At 41.1% G+C, this 22456-nt stretch overlaps 1 protein-coding gene across 1 annotated transcript; it reads left to right on the top strand.

Annotated features, from left to right (window-relative positions):
• Positions 1-2392: 2392 nt before the first annotated feature.
• Positions 2393-20785, top strand: FAM20B (FAM20B, glycosaminoglycan xylosylkinase). Its single transcript, XM_026854069.1, has 7 exons — positions 2393-2923; positions 5656-5742; positions 7612-7721; positions 9920-10091; positions 12766-12957; positions 15259-15318; positions 17031-20785. Exons 1-7 carry the CDS (start codon positions 2547-2549, stop codon positions 17260-17262), a joined length of 1230 nt encoding a protein of 409 aa, XP_026709870.1. The 5' UTR covers positions 2393-2546; the 3' UTR covers positions 17263-20785.
• The last annotated feature ends 1671 nt before the right edge of the window (positions 20786-22456 follow it).

Raw genomic sequence — 22456 nt, 5'->3', positions numbered from 1 at the left:
CTTTCACTTTCTTTCCCGATTCAGCAGACAGGTTTTATAGGAGGTATTTAAGAGGCAAAATGTGTACCTTGGGAAGGGCCAGACTGAACCGAGCTGTCACCTGGGGGGGAACAACGATGGGGAAAAAAAAAAAATCAGATGGTAAACTGGGCTAAAAGCCATGCTTCTGCATCATCAGTGTTTTACCTGTAAGTTGAGTGGTGCTCAGGTTAGTCGCTGTGCTGGAAAGAGTGATTTTGAAAACAGGAAGGTCTGACAGTTTGTTACCAAATTTCCCTGTCCCTCTTGGTGTGCTCTTTGTGACTGTTTCCAAGTGTTTCAGCTGATTACTCTTTGTTGGACTGGGCTGCGCAGTGGTGTTACCTGCACATATAATAATCACTAGTGCTGCTGCCAGGAGAAACGCTTGTTCTTGCCCTTGTGATGAGCCCTCCCCAGATGCTTGTGAAAATATTTTGGAAACCAGATTTTGGAGAAGGAGGGTTGAAGCCAGAAATCAATAAATAAAAACATTCAAGCTTTAACTCTGATCAGGTCTTTCATGGAGTTCATTGCATGAAGGTCGGAAGTATGTGGAGTACAGGGCCATTTTTTGGGTGACAGTGCTGGCTTGAGTAACTTAAGGTGCCCCTCTGCAGATAGGTAGGCATTGCATATACTTGATGGGTCATCTCGCATTGTTGGAGCTGCTGTGCTGCTGCCCTCCCTGGTCTCTCTGACTCGTACTGGTAGCGGCGTTTTGTAGACAGATGATGAACTGTGCACTTGGCTCAAAAACTAACAGTAGTAGGTGATTCACACATAAACCAAAGAAGGTGGTTAATGTTTGGGTGGGTCAACAACCTGGATCATTGAACTACCTTGTGGCTGGGTTGTATGAATGCCAACACTGACATGTGGGAAGGTAGGAGAGCCACGTAGCTGGGAATTAGGGAAGGGGTCAGCTGTAGTCCTAATTTATTTAAGGTGCTGTGGAGTCATTTTTGAGCTTGCATGTGCTTTTATGCTAGTACTCTCATACTGTGCCAGATCTGCTTCTGCATTGATGGCTTGCTCAAAGGATGTGCCTCACTGTCATCTGCTGTTTGCCACAGCCTTAATCTTTGATGGAGATGTACCTCAACGATACACTCAGGCCCCTCAGAACCATTGTCCCCGCTGTAACCTTTCCAGGCAGGGCACTGTGTCCACACAGACACTGAAGAGGTCTGTGATCTGTTGTTTGGCCAGCAAGTCATAGTCTGGTTGTCCTTTGGTTGCTGCTGGTAAATTAACTTGGCCTGTGCAGCTTGTTTTCCCGTGACATGATTAATAATGACTGCTTTATACACTTATTGTTAAATCGCATGAGAAGGCTTTTCTATATTAGTCCTACCACAGCTCAGGGTGCCATTTGTGGTTTTCATGATTAGCATAGCTTGTGCAAAGAGAAATCTCTGATGGTTCTGAGCATTTCTCAGAGATGTGCCCTAGTATCCATTTCCATTTGGGTTTTGACCACATTAAGCTAATATTATGAAGATAATTTCTGTCCTCATAATTGAAATACAGTTGATTAACTATGTTACATGGTCTTTATACACCAACACTTTACTGTCAAAGGCTTGTTGAGGGGCGAGACTTCTTGCAGCCCATTGTAAATATAGAAACACAGATGTGGCTTTAACTGTGGTGTAGGTGAGGTTTATGAGAAGAGGCACAATTTCAGGGTTGGTTTTTTTTTCTTGTTAATTTGATGTTGAGATTACAGATACTTTTTATATTTTTTGTGGTTATTGGTTTTACAGTTGACTGCAGAAGATACATAGTTAACCACAAGGAAGTAAAGATGTCATTCCCCCCCTTCATTTTTTTTTTTTTTTCCCCCCTTAAGAATGAAAAAAAATATGGGTAAATTATAGTGGCAACAAATGAGAGGCAGTAAACAACTCAAGTCTATTCTGTCCATATGTCTTGTATCTTCAGGAAACTAGGCTACGCGGCTGTTCTTACTGGTTGTCAGATGTCAGGAAATCTACCTGGGAGCTCTCTCAAGGGACAGATCTTTAGAAAACCAGAGGTCATGGATTCTGGTTACTAATAGAAAAGTGTTGGTGAAATTGGAGCCATGAACTTAAACTACAGTTCTCTGCAAAAGCCTTGGCCATGGCAGTTGCTGTTATGATTTCCGCTGTGTAGTGAGTGATGCTCTCTGGGCATTTCCCCTTTTGTGCAGATCACTGAAAGGCTACGGGAAGACAGCAAAACACATGTGTTTTAAAACAAATGTTTGGGCTTTTGGGCACAAGTGTATGTAAATGCAGATTTTATGTTCCAAGCATAAACTTGATTTTGAGTTCAGTGGGATCTGCAGGAATACAGTTTTATAATTTTGTGTTTTGTTTATTTTTAGGGGTACCAGAAGATGCTTCAGTGGTGATACCTCTTTCACAATGCAAGTTATGAATGAAATTCACTAACTAACATCCCCTTCCTCACCCTGATCTCTGATAGACTTCCTGTAACACTGGGAAGAAAGGGTCAGGGGAGAAGGGTTCAAGGTCACCATGAAGCTGAAGCAGCGAGTTGTGCTGTTGGCCATCCTCCTTGTCATCTTCATTTTCACAAAAGTGTTCCTCATTGACAATTTGGACACCTCAGCTGCCAACCGGGAGGACCAGCGCGCCTTTCACCGTATGATGGCAAGCCTCCATGTAGAACTGGACCCCCGGCTTGACCATACCTTGCAGTCCCCTTGGGAGATTGCAGCCCAATGGGTGGTGCCCCGCGAGGTGTATCCTGAGGAGACGCCCGAGCTAGGGGCTGTTATGCATGCCATGACAACAAAAAAAATAATAAAAGCTGATGTGGGATACAAAGGCACCCAGCTGAAAGCTTTGCTAATACTTGAAGGAGGACAGAAGGTTGTCTTCAAACCCAAGAGGTAAATATTGCCTTCAATGATTGAATTAATAGCTAATTTCTGGATTTTTTTTTTTTTGATCTCCATGCTGTTGCATTAATGTTTAAGTTACAAATTTACACAGAAATGGAAAGGCTGCTCTGTTATTTGTGTGACAGGCAGTATAGAGCCTTGCCGGTGCTCTAGTAACATCAGGTTGCTGTGCCAGCTGTCTCTCAGGCTCTATAACTTTGATGCTCAAAGCAGCCTGTCTTGAGGTTGAAAGAACAATCACTGTGTTCAGTCCTGAGGGAATGCTGGTTGGATCTGATGTTTCTAAGCAGTGTTTTCCCAATTGTGGAAGTGCAGGTTCTGGCAATGTGGAGACAGGTCTTGCCTACTCTGTCTGAGTAAGGGTCATGTCAAACTGCCATGAGAGAATGCAGTTCAAGAACAGGGAAAGAGTGAAAGTTGTCAGTTGTCTTAAAAGAAAATCTGGGTGTCTGATGAAGCTGCATGAGGACTGTAAAAATGTCTTGGTAGGTCAAGTGAAAGCCTCTGAGTTTCCTGTCTGCCGATAGTGAATGCTGGAGGAGAGATGTGAGAGTGGACAGGTAGTGATACTTCCTCAGTATGGCCTCTGTACTCAGTGATCTACAGGAAAATTTGACATGATTGAACATTTATGAAGAGTGTTGTGCAGTCTGTAATGCTTTCTGAATGGTTTTCCTTCAGGGAAAGAGAAGAAAGATAGATGTAAAAAAGCAAGGCAGGTGTGTTTTATGAGAGTGCACTGCAAATGTAAAGTGTTGTCATCGCTGAATGCATACATCTCTCCCCAAAGGATATTGGGTTGAGCAAGCATAAAGTTTTTCTGTCATGTTGATGAATGATTAGGGAATGAGAAAAGCAGTCTGCCCTCTACTTCTTTATTTCACAGTCCTGTTTCTGTATGGTCAGTTACTGGTCTGTCTGGAGCTTCACTGTGGGGTTAGGCTGTGTCTAAACAGTGGCAGAAGTCTTGGTACAAGACAGCTCACCCAATAAATGCAGTAACAAGACATGCCACTTCTATAGTGCTTTCTGTGTGAGTGAGTGCTGTAAAGCGTTTCACCAAGCATTAAATTACATTTCTGTAATGGAATGTCTGTACAGGTGAATGCAGTGACTATGCTCCATCAAGGACATGTGCAGCTGGGAATGTTTATAGGAGCACTAGACAGTTTATAGGAGCTCTCGACAGTATGGCCCTAACTGTACTGGTATACCTGTGTTCTGTTTGTGACTGCTGAGTAGCTAGGCTTGTAGGTATTGTTCTGTCATTGCAAGATAGTCTATTTAACTAGCTTTTGACCTGAAAGGTATGTCACTACTAAAAATCATTATGAGAAAACTTACAGGTTGGGGAAGAGTGAAGTCTCTTGTTACTTTTGCTCTAGAAAGGACTAGATGCCTACTGTGCAAGAATTTGGTTGTGTTTTACCAGTAAGTTTAGCTCTGTAGCTTTCAAAATGTGACCATGTTTTCAAAAGCCTGCTGTAAGTACATACAAAAGACCTGACTTCAAGGACAGGTTCTGAGGGTTAGCTGTATCATTTCAAAATTACTTGAAATCCAGCCTAAGTTAGTAATGATTAATAGTTGCTACCATCACATGCTAGTGGTATATGTGAAATAAGATGCTTGTTTGGTCTAAGTTCCAATTTGGCAGGAATCTGTCAGATCCTCCTCCCAAAAACTGCATACCATCCTGCACTGGTTGATTCTCTTTTGAGCTGCCTTGCAGGGAAGCTAAAGTATTTGCTCAAATTGATGAAATGGACTGTCGTCTTGCCCCAGATCTTCTCTGAGCAGGATTAAAACGTCAAAGTAGAGCACTGTGATTTCTCTTACACTGTTGCTGCTGCTGCTTGAACCTGAAGTCTGTTGGAAATAATCCACTTTACACAATTTGATACATAGATGGAAATGAGAAAATAGGCAATCTAATTTGGCCTTACTTTATTTGGATATGTGTTGCATTTCACCCATTTTCTCAGTATTGATTGTGGTATTTTGTGCTCATCTGAAGCATGCTTCTTAAGCTGTATCTAGACCTGATTCACATGTCAGGAATCTCAAAAATTTGTGTTTGCCTTGACTATTTAAGTAACATCTATTAAAAAGGAAAAAAAAAGGCAAAAAGCCCACCACTTCACCAAAACATACTATTATTGTAGTGAGTGTCTAATTTCTATTTCTTGTTGTTCATTATGTCTTTTTTCCACCAGAATAAAGGGTCTTTCTATATCCAGTATTGTCCTCAGGTTCACACTTGCTGATCTTCTGGCTACTAAAGATTGCATTTGGCATTTCTTCCACGATATCAGATTGTATTTTCATGTTAATCTACAATCCATTCTAACCCCGGAATCATTTGTGGAGTTGCTACTTTCCAGTTTAAATAGTTCCCTGTTCTGTAGCTAGGTCTGTGCTCTTTGTTCTTAGATGTGACTTGACATATGGTTGAATTAAAACTCATTAGTTTCAGTGGGCACCGCTTCCCAAGCTCTTGAGACCACTGTACATTACTGACCTTTCCTCCTTATTTACTACTTCAACAGTCTGTATGCTGTTTAATCTCACTAATATTTCTTCCCTCTCCCATTGGCAATCATTTAGAAAGTGACCTAGAGTCTGTTTAACATAGCACTGTTGTTGTACTTGTTACTCCAAACAGCAAAATAGATGGAAATCCCATATGAATCACTTTGTTTGTTTTATTTCAATTACAGATATGCCAGGGATTATGTAGTGGAAGGAGAACCATACGCTGGCTATGACAGACACAACGCGGAAGTGGCAGCCTTTCACTTGGATAGGTATGGAATTATTGGGTTACCTGGTTTTATTGTCTCTGGGAAACACTTTTTCAGAGCTGGGGAAAAGGAGTACCTTGAATAATACACCTCAGATTTCTAACCTACCAGTATAACACGTTGCAGCCAAAATAAAAATTAGCTTTTCCTGTGAAACTTCAAAGATCTGTGCATCTTTGGATTAGGACTTTTGTGAAAAACCTGAAAAGGAAAGTGAGCCCTGAAACTGCTGATACTTCGTATTATATGGAGGAAGGATCTTAGCCAAATCCTGTGGAAGAGTCTGAAATTCTGAATATATGTACTATGTTAATGCCTAGTACACTAAAAAGTGTAAGTCTAATGTCTAGACTAACAATTTAGTCTAGCCTAAATATGAATCAGTGTATCCTAGAGGAAAAATAGTTATTCATATATTTATTGTATTCAGGGGTAGCCTTTGATTTTGTGGACCTGAGCTGAAGGTACCATTACTAGGAGAAAAACAGTTACAGGACATAGAGAGAATGGGACAGAAAAAGCAGTGACCAAACATTGTAAAGCAACAACTCAAAGACTCCTTCCAGTGTCCAATCCCCTCTTTGTTAGCTCTTCCTTGCTGTCTGTTTGATTGTAGTTTTGTGCTTGTTTCTCTGGCCTTTGTCTTCTCTCTGTGGGCATGCACCTCTCTATGCTTCAAGAACACCTACCAGAATTTACCTGCCCACATAACTTCAGTACGTACCTTTGTTCTGAATGGTGACAGTTACACATTTTGTCTGAGGTTGCAGTTGTTTCTAGAAGGATCGTAATCATATTTTATGTTTACCACTAATGGGGAGGTGGTGCTATCCAGGATTGTGGCCTTTCAGCTCTGGGTCTGAAAATACAGGGACAGGTTTTCCAGATCTAAGCATTGTGCTTATTTACTTGGAACACCTGCATTTTCTCAAGCTCTACATAACTCTCTGTATTGGCTATGAATTTTGTCTTTATGCATACATGATTTGTTCAGGCAGACATTTTGTGTTGCCCTTTCTTAGAGATGTATTATACTTATAGAAGGGGGCTGAATATCTAAAAAAATACTTCGCAGCTGTTAGAGTGACTCTTCTCAATCTCTCTGTGCAATGTAGATTGTCTCTTTTTCAGAAGGGACAGTCCCTTTTGTGTCTCCTTTTCTGAGATGCAAAGACTAAGAAAAGGATACCAAAAGTACATTAAGAGAGTTGGGGCTGACATTGTATTGATGTTTGTACTCCTCTTTTAAGCACTTTAAAAATTCCATTACAATACCCAAGTATTTGTGGTCACAGACTGTAGCAGACATGGGAGTGGAGCCTGGATCTTGTGACTGCAAGTTTTATGATTATTCATCCCACCTCTCCTTTCTTCCAGACACTTCAGGAATTTAGTTTTGTTCTACCATTCTCTTTTCCCTTCTTCCCCTCATGCCAAACAAAATAACTCCTAGATTGTTTACTTTCAAGTATAAATGAATTTGGCTTAAACATAACATTTTAATAGATAGTAATTCCCACAAATTATAAATGATCTTTCCAGGTGACCATGGATACCTATTGTATGAGGTCTACTTTCTGAGAGTTGGAGCATGGTGCATCCTGTGTTGCTCTGCTGTAAATGCTGTAACAAAGGAGTGTGGCTGATGGCCTATAAAGCAAGTTTAACATCCAGGCACTTAAGAAAAATGAGTTTCCTTACTTTGCCTTGGAGAAGAGAGAAGGTTGCTGCAGGGTTCCAACTTTATTTCTTTGGTCTCAGCTATCTCAATTTCAGACAATGACACATAGACTGGGTGGTTTGTTTTGTCTTCATTTAGAACTGCTGCCTATGTTGCAAATTCTCATGTCATGTTTTTTCACCCCAAATCAGAATTCTGGGTTTCCGACGAGCTCCACTGGTGGTTGGCAGGTTTGTGAACCTACGTACAGAGATTAAACCAGTAGCCACAGAGCAGCTTCTAGGTACTTTCATGACTGTGGGTAAGTAGATTCCATGGAATGTGCAGCCTAGTAAAGAAAAATTGTTTTAATGGGGAAAAAGAGCCATGGGAATCTGACACATTTACCTATGATACAAGAAACTGGTGGGTCTATTTCTGTGCCAAGAGAGATTGTAACACTTGTATAGCCCCATTTGGCAGGGGAGGAGGACTTGATTTTCTCCAAGTAGTTTTTCTTCTGTAACTTCTCTGTGTTCCCTCATGCTGCTGTTACAGATGGGGGATTTTGTGAGTAAGAATTTTCTCTCTGCTGTCAGAGGTGGTTAGAAAAGTCTATGATTAGACCTGAAAGGAAAAAAATTTAATTGTATTTCAATACGAACACAGTGGTGATTTGGGATAATTTATAGAACTGATGCGTCAGTTGGTATTGGATGTTGTTTGTGCTACATCAGAGTCTGCTGAGCATTCATAACTAAATGTGTCAGAACTTCCGTATGTTGTTTACAGTAATAATGCTGTGAAGGGCACTTAATGGGAATTATTAATGTGAACTCCTACCAGGTGGTCATTAGGCACCAAGAAATGACTTATGCTGCAGCCTTAACTCCTTCAGGCTTTCATAAAATATGCATTTATTACCTTTTTTTTTTCCTAATAAGACTCTAGAGGTGATTGTTCATTACAGCTGATAAATATGTGTACCTGTAATTTCTATTACAAGCACTGTTGGTAGTCTCACCTACTAAATTTGCCTTACACTTTCAGTTATAAAGTGTAACTTTCGGGTGAGAGTAGCTCTGCCTTGCCAAACCCTTTTTGCATTTGGATCAGGTATCTGCCTCAGGCAGACTTTACTTTTTCTAATTTCAGCCCAGTTGACTAAGCAGTTTTCTAGCAGAAATGCTGACTTAAAAAGCATAGCTCCAGAAATTTTTGTTGCCTTTCCTTAGATTTCTTGGAACCACCTTTTTCTGTAGAGCATGAACCAAAGAAATGGCTGGATCTAGGGAGAAGATTGTTGTCTCTTGTCAACCCAAATTTGACTAAGTTTATGAGGTTTTGAAGAACAGATAATTCATGCATTCACTCAGTGCAGATTTGCTAGAGTTAGAGCTAGAATCTCAAAGAATTCTGTCTCCTGCTACAGGCCACGGATAGGAAGAGAGACTTGTAGGGCTTTCCAGACAAATAAGAGATTTGGTCTGCTGCAAGCTTTGTGTTGTTAATGACCATCTCTAATGTCTTCAAGTTGTCTGACTGGGGTAGTAGAGCATAAGAGCCGGGTCTGGATGGAGCACTGCAAAGGAGTGCTGGCTGGCTAAAGGATTGTGATGTGTAAAGATGGAAAGTGAAAAACATGTCTTTCAGTGAGTTGGGCTGGTTTGTGGGGATGTTGGGTGTAGGGTCAAAGGAAGAAAAGACAGGGAATAAGTAGAATCACAAGGAAGTGAGACATGTTCTTCCAAAATATTATTCAAATATCTGTGAGTATGGAACTGGAATTAACATGGCAAGAGTCAAGCAAAGGCAGGTTAGAAGGGTGAAATAGAAAAGCTTAAGATACAAGTGTTAATCTAGGCTACATAGATTACTTTACGCTACAGGCTACATAGGCCTTAACGGACTGAAGACTACAGGGTTTCATTGTTCCACTGATGTCAGAAGACACTCATGAAAGTTTTGAGAGACCTGCATTCCTAGATTGTGTAAGAATGACAGCTTGTTTGTGTTTCCCTGGCTGATCAGCTCAAGTAACTGAGAAGTGTAGCAGCTCTCAGGACTCCAAATCCATTTGAATTCTGCTTAGTCTTTTTTCAACTGTCTATTTCTGGTCAACTTTTTCAAAAAAGGGGAAAATCTGACACATGAAGTGTGAAATATAAAAAACAAGCAGTGCTAAGGTTGCAAAGTCAAGGTCCTAAGGACTAGGAAGGAATCACAAAAACTTGTTGATAATGTAATGTATTAACTCCCAGTGTGATTAAAACATTAGAAGATATAATTACTCTCTCCTTTGAATATTAGTCTTTAATGTTGCTTTGAATCAATAGATGTCTGTTTAATCTCTTTTTAGCCTCTCCCTCTCAGAGATAGGAAGCATCAGGTCAAGTGCAGTGAAATCCTATTGCAGGGAAGTCTCTGCTGCAACGATATGCTCCTGACCTTCAATTTGCATCTCTTGGATTAAATTCTGCTCTTTTGATACCTCTTTTGGTTTTTGGGGTTTTTTTTAAGGTAATAACACTTGCTTCTATGGGAAGTGCTACTATTGTCGGGAAACAGAACCAGCTTGTGCAGACGGGGACATCATGGAGGGGTCAGTGACTCTATGGCTACCAGATGTCTGGCCTCTTCAGAAGCATCGACACCCATGGGGTAGGACTTACCGTGAAGGCAAACTTGCCAGGTATGAGAACATGATAGAGTTATTCTTTATATGTGGTAATGTGTACTAGAATTACCCTTGCAATACTGTGGCTAATTAAGGAGCAAGTGTTCTCAAAACCTAGAGTTTTGCTAACAGCTTTCTTTATATGAGAGTAGAAGTCTAGGATGAGATTTTAAATCAAATGAGCAAGAAAGAAATCTTAATTGTTTTCCACAATACTAAGTGCTTTCCTCTTCCTACTTCTTGTCTAGAACAGAACTCCACCATGCAGTCACTCTGTGCTCTAAAAATCGTGCCTCTGGGCAAACCGAGACTCTTCTCTTGTGCCACTAGACCTTCTTCTGACATGGTGCCTCTCTGTGGCCCCCTAAAATACAGTAGTGCTGTGCTGTTTTTTGCCAGACCTGATGTCATGGTCCTTGTAGTTTGTTTGAAGAGTTGTGGAGCTGGTTTAGCTTAAGTAGGTAGGCATTGAAAAGTTCTTCTTTGCTTTGAATACCATCAGTATTTGGTGACCACACTCAGCCTCTAAAGAATGCTTTTAGAGAAAGAAACATGGGATCTAGCAGTCTTGTACAATAGATGTAACATGTCTGAGTATTTGGGTTGGAGATGTTTTTGCCATGACCAGAACAAATGGATTTGAACTTAGTAAATTTTTCCAAGTCTGTGTTCTGGACAAGTGATTAGAAATGGATTTTTAGTGCTTGATCTAAAATATTCATTGATTTCCAATGACATGATTGTTCTCATATTCTCATCCAAAGACTTCATTGAATTGTTTTAGAGTATTAAATGTACAGTTTGATTTTTGAACAACAGATGTTGTCTCCTTTCCAACAGGTCAAACTCAGCTGTATGTAGTAATGGTAAATTGCAGTAATGAGTGGACTGAATTTTTTGGAAGTGTTTCTTTTTTTGAGAGACTGCTGTTCATCATAAACTGCCTGCTTACCCTTATGCCTATGCTGCTTTGATATTCGCTGTATTTTAAACTTACTTGCTCTTGGCTCTTTCAGATGGGATTAATCACATGGGTCTGTTGTTTTGCACCTTGTCATGTTGCGCTTTTCACTTTGAAAGCATCAGGAGAATTAAATGTTCTAGATGTCATGCCCTTCTTTTTCTGTGTCGGGTAATTATGGGAAAATAACTCTGTGAGAATTTTCTTCCTGATCTAGCTGCTTATACTGTCCTGAGTTGACCTTTTGAACATAATTCATATAGTCACATTAGTGTACATAATTTTTAATGGACGTGTAATAGATAAAATCCCTGACCTTTGAAGTCCTGTGCTAATACAGTCTAAATGATCAGAAATAAATGTCAGAGAAAGGTCTGTCTTGAAAGAATGAATGGCAAATGAGAAGAGAGAGGAGCATAGTATGTCTGAAAAATTGTTACAAGGAGATTAAGTAGTGATCTGAAGTAAAATGAGAGAAACATTTGAGGGAGAAAGGGGTGTAGCATAAAAGAAGTGTATCCAGTACAAGGAGGAGTACCTTCTGAGACTTGTGCCTTGTGGATTTGTGCTGCAAGTTGGATGTAAGTTGGACCTTGATACACAAGAATGATGAAACTAGAGACAGCATTTGAGGAGTGTGTGACATGTTAACAAAAATGCTGAGAAGATAAATTTTTGGCCACTAATTTGGATAACTGAAGGAAAGATGGGATATTGGGAGCTTAGGCTCCAGACTGTAGAAAGTGAGGTGGGGTATGTGGCAGTTCTAGTAGTTAAGTTCTGATCTTCTTCCTGCTTTTATGACTCTGGAGTTTTGAGCACGTCAGTGATTCTCTCCAGTTTGTGTTTCCTCCATTTCTGTTTCCAAGTCACAGATGGTTTAAGGCATTTCCAACTTAACTGCTGTTTTGTGAAGGATTGTTTCAGTCTTTACATGGAAGATGTTATAGATGTATTTGTTACTTAGGTTGACAGACAGAAAGGATATACACCAGAGATTTGGCTGTTTTGGTGGTGGTGTTGAATAGCTTTGAAAACTGTAAAGAAGAAAATGAGATAATTTAAAATCTTAGCTTTGGAGAATTGAGACATGACATCTGTGTTGTAAGACCACAAGTGCATGCCTAGGTTATCTGTGGGAGTCTTGCCACTGGAGAAGGTGGTGAGATATTCTGAAAGGAACGTAGAGAGGGAAGAGACAACTTTGAGTGAAGGAGAATGAACAAATATGCGGTCCTTCTCCTCAGGACAGAGGACGTCATCAGTAACCATGATGAGGCTATTTGCATTAGAAAGAAAAAAGGAAGATGATAGCTGGAAAGCAAGACAATAGAAAGCAATAGAAATAGACACAGTACTTGAAGTCCTTAGTTAGGAAATCAAGGTAGGCAAGTCATGACAGTAGTCTTGCCCTGGGGCAGCCAAACCACTGCTGAATGGCAGTGAAGAGGCAAACTCTGACCTTGTTTTCTGTAAGAAGGTGATGTGTAACCTTGCACTGAAACTACAGCTTGCTTCATATGCTAGGGTGTTAGTACAGGATTTACTCTTTTAATAAAACACTTTTGTCTGGGTCTTTCTTCTTTATATAGCCTTGACTGCTGCACTCACCTTTTCTTTATGCACTTGTAAGCAAATAAAGGGGCAACTGTAAATGCTGTTTGTGTACAGTAATGGTTGGTGTGCTTTCCTTGAAGATTTGATTTGGCTTCTCTTGACGGCCCACAGGTGGGAGTATGATGAAAGCTACTGTGATGCTGTGAAGAAGACTTCACCGTATGACTCTGGCCCTCGTCTTCTTGATATCATTGACACTGCCATCTTTGACTATTTGATTGGGAATGCTGACCGGCATCACTATGAGAGTTTCCAGGATGATGAAGGAGCCAGTATGCTCATCCTCCTGGATAATGCCAAAAGGTGAGGGTAAGGGAAATCCTGGTGGCCAGGCAGTGGTGAGCACAAGGGCACACATTTATCTGATCTGTATCTCTCTGTTTTCTTTCTGCCACTAATTTTTTTATTAACACCTTTTGTACTAAAAATCCAAAGCTTTCCTTCTCAACAGAAATTACCAAATACTAGGGTCCTTCAAAGGCTGTGGTGCTTACTCTGTGCTCTAGATACTATAACTGCTTTGGGCAGTCTTATTCAAACTACAGAGATGCCTAAATTAGCACAATATGACCTTTTTTCCCCAAACAACTTCAAGAGGTTTGCTTGTGTCTCTCCTCCTATCCCCAGAAAAGCCCCTCCCTTTTATGCCTTTGATTAATGGAAGATTAAAAACTTATGATTTATTATTTACCAGTGAGTATTAGTGAGTGCCATAGTAAAAGTAGATCTTTTCAGTATGTGTCTCCGAATAATTCTGCATTCCCTACCTTTTGGATATATGTCTACTCTGGCTTTAAAAGGTTAAAAGTTTAAAATGGAGATAGAACTGATTCTGAGAGCAAAGTATGATGATGTCCTGAGTGTGGACATTAACTATTATCAAAACAAAAATGAAGCACGTAGTAACTGAGAAGAACTGATGAAAAGTCCTTCTTGAAGTCAAACGTTACTACACGCATGTTTTTAAAACGTGAGTTGTTCTATCTTTGCTATAGTTTCTGTATGGTGGCTGGTAGAGTTTCAGTTAAAAATGCTATTGAAGATACAGCCTTGTTTAAATCATAATAATTGGTGTAATTTGTCTTAAAAACAGAGATAACCTACTCCACTTTCTCATTATTTAGTCCAGAGACTCCCAAGTTGTGTTTTTTTGATCGGTGCTACCATCTGCAGTGGCAGTGAGTTTCCCCTTCCATGGATGGACCAACTTCTGCTGCTTACCTCTGGTTGTTGCTGTGCCAGGCCCTGCTCTGCAGTGGCTTTGCATACTGCTTGTACGAAGAGTACACAGCACTTGAGACCTCTGAGCTAGACAGATCCTTGGGAGGCTTGGAGTTACCATTTCTTTCCCCATATGCCTGCCTACCTTCCTTCATTCCTTTGTTTCTAATTTGTCTGCAGTGGCCAAGTTGAGTATTTTGTCTTTATGCATCAGCATGTTTGGTAACATTCAATCGGTTACATCGGCAGGATGCGTTCCACCTTGGGACTGCTTAATTATTGCCACTTGCAGAATGCTTTAGATGAATTTGACAAAAACTGTCTTTCTATAATACTCTGGCAGTGTGTTAGGAGGAAGTTAATGTATTAGTCACTGGAAGTGAATATGGTGGTTGAAGGTTGTGTCAGACCTTTCATTATGGTACGTGCTTATAAAGTTATGAAAACATTTCCAGTGGGGCTTTACAGGTCCAGAAGTAAATTGTTTTCTTGAAAGCTTTAGTAAAGTTCTTTCAGCTCCTTTGAGATAAGGGGTAGGGGGAAAGTTTTTTCATAGACTCATAGAAGATCTCAAGCTGGAAGACACCCATAAGGATCATCAAGCCCAACTCCCTGCTCCTTGCAAGACTACTTAAAACTAAACCATATAACTAAGAGCGTCATCCAGATGCTTCTCAGTGCCATGACCACTTTCCTGGGGAGCCTATTCCAGTTTTTAAGCTACAAATAACAGAATCATCTGAGCAGAGTAATGCCAGACTCCTACAGTAAGTTATCTTTATTGAAGGGAAAGTTCTTAGTTGAGAATAGTATTATGAGAGGGTGAAACTATTAAAAAAACCCCAACACACATGTCTTTAAATGAAGCTTGAAATACTATGAAATCCTTTTGGCAGGCTTCTCTTAGAAAGTGTGGTCATAAAATTTTAAAGCTGGTTGCCTTGTTAGTTGAACTGTTGATCTAAGCTTGGCTATCTAAAACAGAATATGGCTGCTATTTCATTCATTCCCTCTCTAGCTGTATCAGACAGGCAAAGCTCATGCTCTCTATTTCCAGAATACCAATTATTCCTTTTCTCTGCTTCGCAAGATGAGCTCAATTTCTAAACTCCTCTTGAAGTTCATTTCTAAGGTGCCTTGGTCTGATAAAGAACTAGCTACGCTGGCGTCACTTCCATTTACCTGGTACATTAGCTGATGCTGTTGAGAGTTTTATATCTGTAATTGGTCATGGCCTGTTTATATTTTAATTTAAATTATTTGATCTGTTGGAGCATGAAATTGCCTAGTATTGATTTTTTTTGCATTCTTTACAAATCTGTTGATGTTGAGAATAACATTACGAGTTCAAATGGTTCACTTGGTTTTAATTTTGCTTTTCAGCTTTGGAAACCCTGCTCTGGATGAAAGAAGCATCTTGGCTCCTCTTTATCAGTGTTGCATGTAAGTGAAATGCAGGATGCTGTTTGCTTTGCTTGTGCAATTGCTGTCCTTAGGTTTGCAATATAATTAAGTTTGAAGCCTTCTGGCAACTTGAAAATGTTCACTCGAGTACACAGTGCTTTACTTTTTTGAGGTACTCTGCATATTTGATGTATTGTCACTGCTCAAGAAGCTGAGAAGTACGTTTTTATTAAGGTAGTAAATCAGACGGTAGGCTATAGGAGGTAGTCTCGCCTCCAGGTTGCTGGTTCGAATATATCCTTAGTCGGTGTGACAGGTACTTTGCATCTGCAGCTGTCTCCATCCAGCTCCTGCTGAATGAAAGTTCACATCACAGTTTGAGTTCTCCCTGACAGAAGCTAAGGACTCAACATGTCTGGCAACTTAACTACCTTCATTTCCAACTGTTCTTTCTAAACAAGACTGCGGTACTGCTCAGGGTGCTTCTTTCAAAGTGCAGTTTGTGGATTTTTGCAGGATTTTGTTTCCACTTTCCCCTTGGGAGCTGTCCTTTTGTTCATTTTATTTTTAGAGGCCATGACTTCTTGACTTCTGTTTTCTGTAGTCGCTCTCTCACCAGGGCATTGCTTACTTCTCATTAACAGACAAAAATACTAAGAAGAAAAATAGTTACATTTGTTTCCTGTATCTGTTACTTCAAGATAACATTAACTCCTTTAAGCCCTCCAAATTAAGCATTTAGTTGATTGCTCCTTGTGCCTGTCCTTGGAGGTTCTGTCTCCTGAATTCCGTGGGGCCTGTGAAACCTGGGAACTCTGCAGAAAGCCCGAGCTCTCACCCCGTGCTCGCGCTAAGCAAGACTCTATGCATGCTACACTACACTACACCTGGCCTACATTCTGCAAGATTCTTGCAGAATCCAGATGGAGAGCAAGTAAAGGAAATTACTTTCAAATTCTTTAGCTTTCCTACATTAATTTTAAATGCGTTTTTGATTTCCTGCTTTATGAGGATCTCTTGGAGTCTTTCCCATCTAGATTCTCCCAAATGCAACCAGAAGAGAAGTTTATGTATGTAAGAGACTTCGAAGTTCCCTGCTTTTCAAACACCCTTTCTTTCTGATACCAGGCAAATGCTGTATAAGAATTCAGATGTGTTATTGTTCTAACTACAGGTTTGTTACACTTGCTTATATTGCTGGTTTCTTTAGAGGCCATCAGAAGCCAAGAGTTTAGACCAGTGGTACTAAAACACAACAGTTTAGGGGAGAATTCCAAGAGACTTCACAGAACAAGACAGTTTAGATGGGCTGACATGAATAAATTCAATGGCCAGTGAAGCAGAAAGATCACCGCTGTGTTCCCTTTCTTGGAAGTTCAGTCAATTGACTTTTGTCCTTTGTGATTAGTTTGTTGGTCAGTGGTGCTCTTCCTGAGGCGACATGAGTTTTGTGTTTGAATTAACAGCCAGACTGTTAATTTTCTTTCCTTTTCAAACTGTGTCCAGGAGGCCTCAGGACCAAAGAACTTCCTTGCTAGCAGTTGAAAGTGTTGCTGTATAATATAAGAATTAGATCACATTCGATTATACTGCATATAATGCAGTTACACCTGGACCCTCCCATCCCCGCACCACTTTTGTACTAAGATGTCGTTTTTGAGATAACAGGCTCCCTCACGAGGTTGGCTTTGGTATTGCTGGTGGGACTTGAGCTGGACAGTGGTATGGTGATGTGTTTGTTTCTTTTGCAGCATCCGGGTTTCTACCTGGAACAGACTCAGTTACCTGAAGAATGGAGTTCTGAAGTCTGCCTTAAAAACTGCAATGTCGCATGACCCCATCTCACCAGTGCTTTCTGACCCTCATCTGGATGCCCTAGACCAGCGGCTTCTCAGCATCCTGGCTACAGTGAAGCAATGCACAGACCAGTTTGGGCCAGATGTTGTGCTGGTGGAAGACAGGATGACTCTGTCTCATTTGTAATTGTAGTGGAACACAGGTGAAACTCCTTTTTTAAAAACAAACAAACAAGTGATAGAAAAACAGCACAATCAGTTCGGAATGGCTGTGGCCAAGATGGACTGAAATGAACAGGAAAGCTTTCAAGCCAGAAGAGCAGAGGTGACACTGGCTTTTACCTTGGGCTGACAGCAGTGAGAGGTGGGAAGTTGGAGCCTAGGACGGCTCAGTACCCGTAATGGCATCTTGGCCGTTGTGGTGTGTCCATTGCCGGCAGTGGACATTGCACTGGATAAAAATGGCTCTTGGTGTTGTTGGAAGTGTGTGGAATACAGACGCTAAATTTTGTGGACTGAATCTAGAGGGGACAAATGGAGATGAACAGTATGATCCTCTCCCCTTCTCTTCCCCACATATACTCTTGCGAGTTTTTGTCTGATTCAGGGTTGTACATAATCAGCTGTGAGCTGGTTAGGCATTTTACTGCTTCTTTAGAGAAAGAGGAAGTGGTGAATAAAATAATTATTAGACTGAAGAATTGTGCCACCCCCCCGGGGGTGGGATGTTCTTCTGAATGCCATTAGGGGTGGGAGAGGGGACCTCTGCTGCTCGGTTGTCTTTTCCTCGATAAAAGGCTGAGAAAGGGTTTTGCCTCATATGTGATAATGCTTCAGTGTTTTTGCTGAAGTCCTATCAAAGATTTATCCACAGAGTTGGAGATTTAGGGGAGGACAGGGTGGTTATACAGCACTTGGTAATTAAGGGATTAAAGTAAGTTTCCATGTGTCCTGTCACTGTTTTCCGTTTACAAGGAATCTGGCAAGATCTGAGTGCAGAAAATATCCTTGCAGTCCTGTGTCCATATTAACCGAATTTTTATTATATTGTAGCTGAGGAGGAGGACAGACTGTCCCTGGAATCAGGTTCTGGTTTGCGAGCTCATGCTGCTTACTGTGTGCCCTGTTTAATGTGGGAACCTGGCTGTGCTGCACTGGGGAAAGAGAGGCGTTTATCACTGGACTTCCCAGTTACCAACAGCTGTGGGCAAAGCCCTGGAGTGGAGCAAGCCCTGAGCTGTGGTCTGTCATCTTCATTTCACATGGAGAGAGCTTCCTGCTGCTCGATGCTGTAACCACAGCTCAGTGCTGCTGTTTTGTGGAACATCAGCAGCTTTTCAGTCCCACTGTTTACCTGGCCTGGCTTGTGGCTGAGCTGTAAGCACTCCCAGTAAGTTTTCTGCCTTCCCCATCTGCTTCCTGCAACACCCACTGCGATGTTCTGACTGGGGTGGTCATCCTGGGGTCCTTGCTCCTAATGGTTTTGCCGTAGATAGGGGACAGTTAGTATAAGTTGGCTTTTCAGGACAGACTTGTAGCACTCACGTTGTGCTAGTCCTGTCATCCTTCAGCACTGCGTCAACCTGCACTGCGGATAAGCTTGTGGCCATAAAACTTGTCACGCTTGTGGTAGGTCTGAATCTGTGTCTCCAGAAAGGAAGCAGCTTCATCATTATGTTTCCAAATTTAACAGCTTTGCATTGATTTCCAGTTCAGACAGTATTGTCCTTAGAAGTAAGGAAAGAGCTCACTTCCCAAAGTGCTTATGTATTATTGAACTTGTGAGCAGGAGCAGCAAAATGTCAGTTTAAGATCTTTTCCTTGATTTGTCAGAACCTTTCTAGCTCTGCAGAGTGTGGTGGGCAGGTAAAAAGCTCTTTCCTGCATGCTCCTGCTGCCATACCTGATCAAAGAGGTGTTAGCAAGAGAGTTTTATTTTTAAAATGCAGTTTTATTTTGTTGAAGTCTTTTTGTCATTGCATGAGCAGAGTATCTTGAAAGTAGAATGCAATTGTTTACCTGAAATTGAATTTTATGCTGTTCTAGATCTCTTCTGGACTTGGCCACATCACAGACCCACCCCACAGTCAGGATGGGATCTGGAGTTATTGGTGTTACTAGTCAGGGCTGTAATGCACAGCCAGCTTTTAGGACATCGGTGTTAAGCTAGTGCCTATTTATTGCTGGACTTGATAACATAACACGTGCTTTAGAAGCCATGGTCCTTTAGTGAGTTGAACCCCCTGGCGTGGCTTGTGCCTTGTGGGTTCCCTTAGGGCAGAAGTGAGTACGCTGAGCTGGCCGGTCGCGGGGCTGGCAGTCAGGTTTCCGTGGTTGAGTAAGACGTTTTTAAGAAGCGCTGTGAGCCAGCAGTTAGGTGGTTAGGAAAGGCTTTGTTCCAAAGCAGAATAGGTTTGGTACTGAGGCATTTTTGCCTAAACTGTTTCCCAGGAAATTGAAGATGATTTATACAAAGGGGAGACGGTGAAGCACATGGTAATGGCTTGGAGTGTTTTTAAGTGTGTTCTTCTCTTTGAGCTTAATCATGAGCACTTAATATTTTGGGAAGGATCTACCAAAATTTGATGTTTTGATTTCAGTGTGATCACTCTTGATCATTTGCATTTGATTTAATAATGAATTAAAAAAAAAGTATTTCAGTCTTTATGAATATGAATTAGTGTTCAGGACTTACATATTGCTTGTTCACAGGGCTCTAAGCTGAAGCTTTATGCCATCAGATAGAACCTGGGGTAAGTGTTCCCCTGGTATGAGTATCAAAGATTTAAAGCAGTGTATTGGATTACCTGTGAACAAAGGACATCAAGTCTGACATCATCAGTAGAAGGAAGCAAGAAAGAGCTGTGCTTTTTGCTTTTTTTTTTGTTTGGTTTTTTTTTTGTTATATTGATGTTTCTGGTCACTGTAGTCACCACTGGAGGTTGGTGTTCTGCAGCAAGAAAGAAGGATAAATTCCTCTCTCACCCAAAATCAGGAAGATGTGATTTTGGCCTTGTGATAATCTCTGGCATTTTGGCAGTGATTGTTGTTTTTCTTGAATAAAGACACCTGAGGAATTTTAAATTGTAACCATTGGAAAGGAAATAAGAAGCAGCACCCACATGCAAACAGGGTCTGCTTGAATCTCTGAAAAGTAGCGTCGTTTGTGAGGCAGGTGCTATGCTCTGTCGATGAGGTTTTCATAACACCTTCTAATTCTTGTTCACTGCGCACACTGTAATTTGCTGGCTTCCAGATGTTACAAAATGGTTGTGTTGCGGATATTAGTAATATCAGAGTGCTTGAAGCACAGAAATCAAGAACTAATTAGAAAGAGAGCATCATCAGCCATCTGCTATTTATCTCCTCCTTCGTAAGTCAGCAGCCGGGCTGGAGGAGACATTGAAGTCGACTCCTCTTCCAGCAGCTAATGAACTGGAGTGCGTCTTGCCAAACAAACTTCAACTGAAAAATACTAATTTATTAAGAAGGTAATTTATTTGCTGCGGCAGCTGGAGCAAGATGCTCGAAACAGACAGCCTTCTTGGAGCTGTCAGAGGATTGCCCCAGGGAGCAGCTGCACAAATGGAGGTTGCTAATAAGAAAACAGAATGCAATCATGACTTTCTACTTGTATCCCCCAGGGTCAGATTCTGCATAAAGCAACATTGTGTGAATAAAGATTTTAATAAAGCAACATTGATGGATTGTTTAAGTGTCTGTCTCTCTCTCTTGTTCCAACATGTGGTGGGCTGAATGTTTAATTTGTTTTGCTACTGATGTTTCATGGTTATTCCTTCACTATAGTTATCAATGGCATCTATTCCAGTCATGTATTTCCAGGAACGGGGTCAAACGTGCAGGTTGTTTGCAGGAGCCTTGTTGGTAAGGAAGGAGGTGTTTAAGAAGTCTCCCAAAGCTATGCAGAAGAACATGCCTAGCTTTAAGTGGTCTTCAGACAGCTTTTGAAAGTGCATCCCACGGCCCTGCATCTGCCAGGCCACCTGGCTGGCTTCATTACGCAGAGCAGGGGATGTATCTTGAGTGTTGGCAAGAGGTGTATATTGAGTGGGCAGGTGTTCATGCTTGGCTTTTCAAAGCTTTTATTGAAGCCCCTTTATAAGACAGGGCAAGTAAACAGCCATCAAAATCTGTACCCGGGGAGTGCAGGGATTTAATCTGCCAGCATCAGAGCTTGTTTCTTAATAACCCACCAAAGTGAGTTTGTCAGAGGTAGGAGGTGATGCTCGCAGGTCTGAGTGTCTGGAAGCTGCTGTGTGCTGCTGAGGAGCTGCTGCCAGCCCCGGTACAGCTCGTGGGGACAGAACATCACAAAACCACCGAGGCACTGTGCTGCTTCTGTAAAGGCGGGAAGGGGCTTTGACCTGGCCTACAGCATCAGCGGGGTGGTGTGAAACCACCAAAGGCACCTGCTTGCTTTTAAGCTAGAGTTTCTCAGCTAAAACTGTGGACTTCAGCATTGCTGAATTTTGTAAGAACTGTTTTTAGGTTTTATTTTGGGGGTTTTAGGGGGGAGGATGTTCTGGGGTTTTTTTTGTCTCCTAGCATTGTATGATGAAATTTTTCATACCCGCCATTTCTATTTTTGAGGTGCCAGTTTGCTCAGGGAGCAGGACAGGTTTCTTGCTTGTGTATAAGCAGTTTAACAACTTGCAGAAACTACAGATGCTTTTAGGTTTTGAAAGGCTGAAGTAGCTAGTTTTGAGAGCTGTTTTTACAAGCACTTTGTTGTATTACTGCTATGTAATTTTGGAGCGGTTGGCCTTAGTAAGAGGTGAGAATTCATATAACTGGAAGATTTTAAAGCATTTCTGATTATGTAATGAACATAATTTTACAGATGAACATAATTTTACAGAAGACTGAGCAGAAACAACTTTGAGCCAATGAAAAATCAAAGGGTTTTGAAAATTAGCACTTTCCCTGAATTTCTTTCAAATTCTTTTCCTACAAATGTTTACTGATTCTAAAAAATTAGAAATGAAAATAAGTTCTTGGTTCATATATCCCATGTGTGAGACTGGTGCTCTGTTGGTTTTTGCTTTTTGGAGCCTCAGTATTTTTAAGAGACTGGAGACAGGACTTTTGAGGAAAAAAACTAAAGGAAGGAGAGGGTAGGCCTCCCTTTATATCCTTTATTCTAGATCTTCCTGTTATTGAGTGATCTAATCCATATCTGTGTTATACTGAGCTGCAGGAGAGAAACTCTCCTCCTGCCTTCTGTCAGAGTTCATCTGTGGATTTGCAGAAGGAATCGCCCAATAGAGACAGGAAAAAACATAAGAGGCTGGATGCATGGAATTTCCCTGTCCAACAGATACAGCCTAGAGTGCAAAATCCTGGATTGCAAGTGTTGCCTG

The sequence above is a fragment of the Athene cunicularia genome (assembly GCF_003259725.1).
Source record: "Athene cunicularia isolate RWA chromosome 8 unlocalized genomic scaffold, athCun1 chr8_part1, whole genome shotgun sequence".
NCBI classification, from domain to species: Eukaryota; Metazoa; Chordata; class Aves; order Strigiformes; family Strigidae; genus Athene; species Athene cunicularia.
Note: the sequence above shows the minus strand (reverse complement) of the source record. Positions and strands in the feature narration are given on the sequence as shown.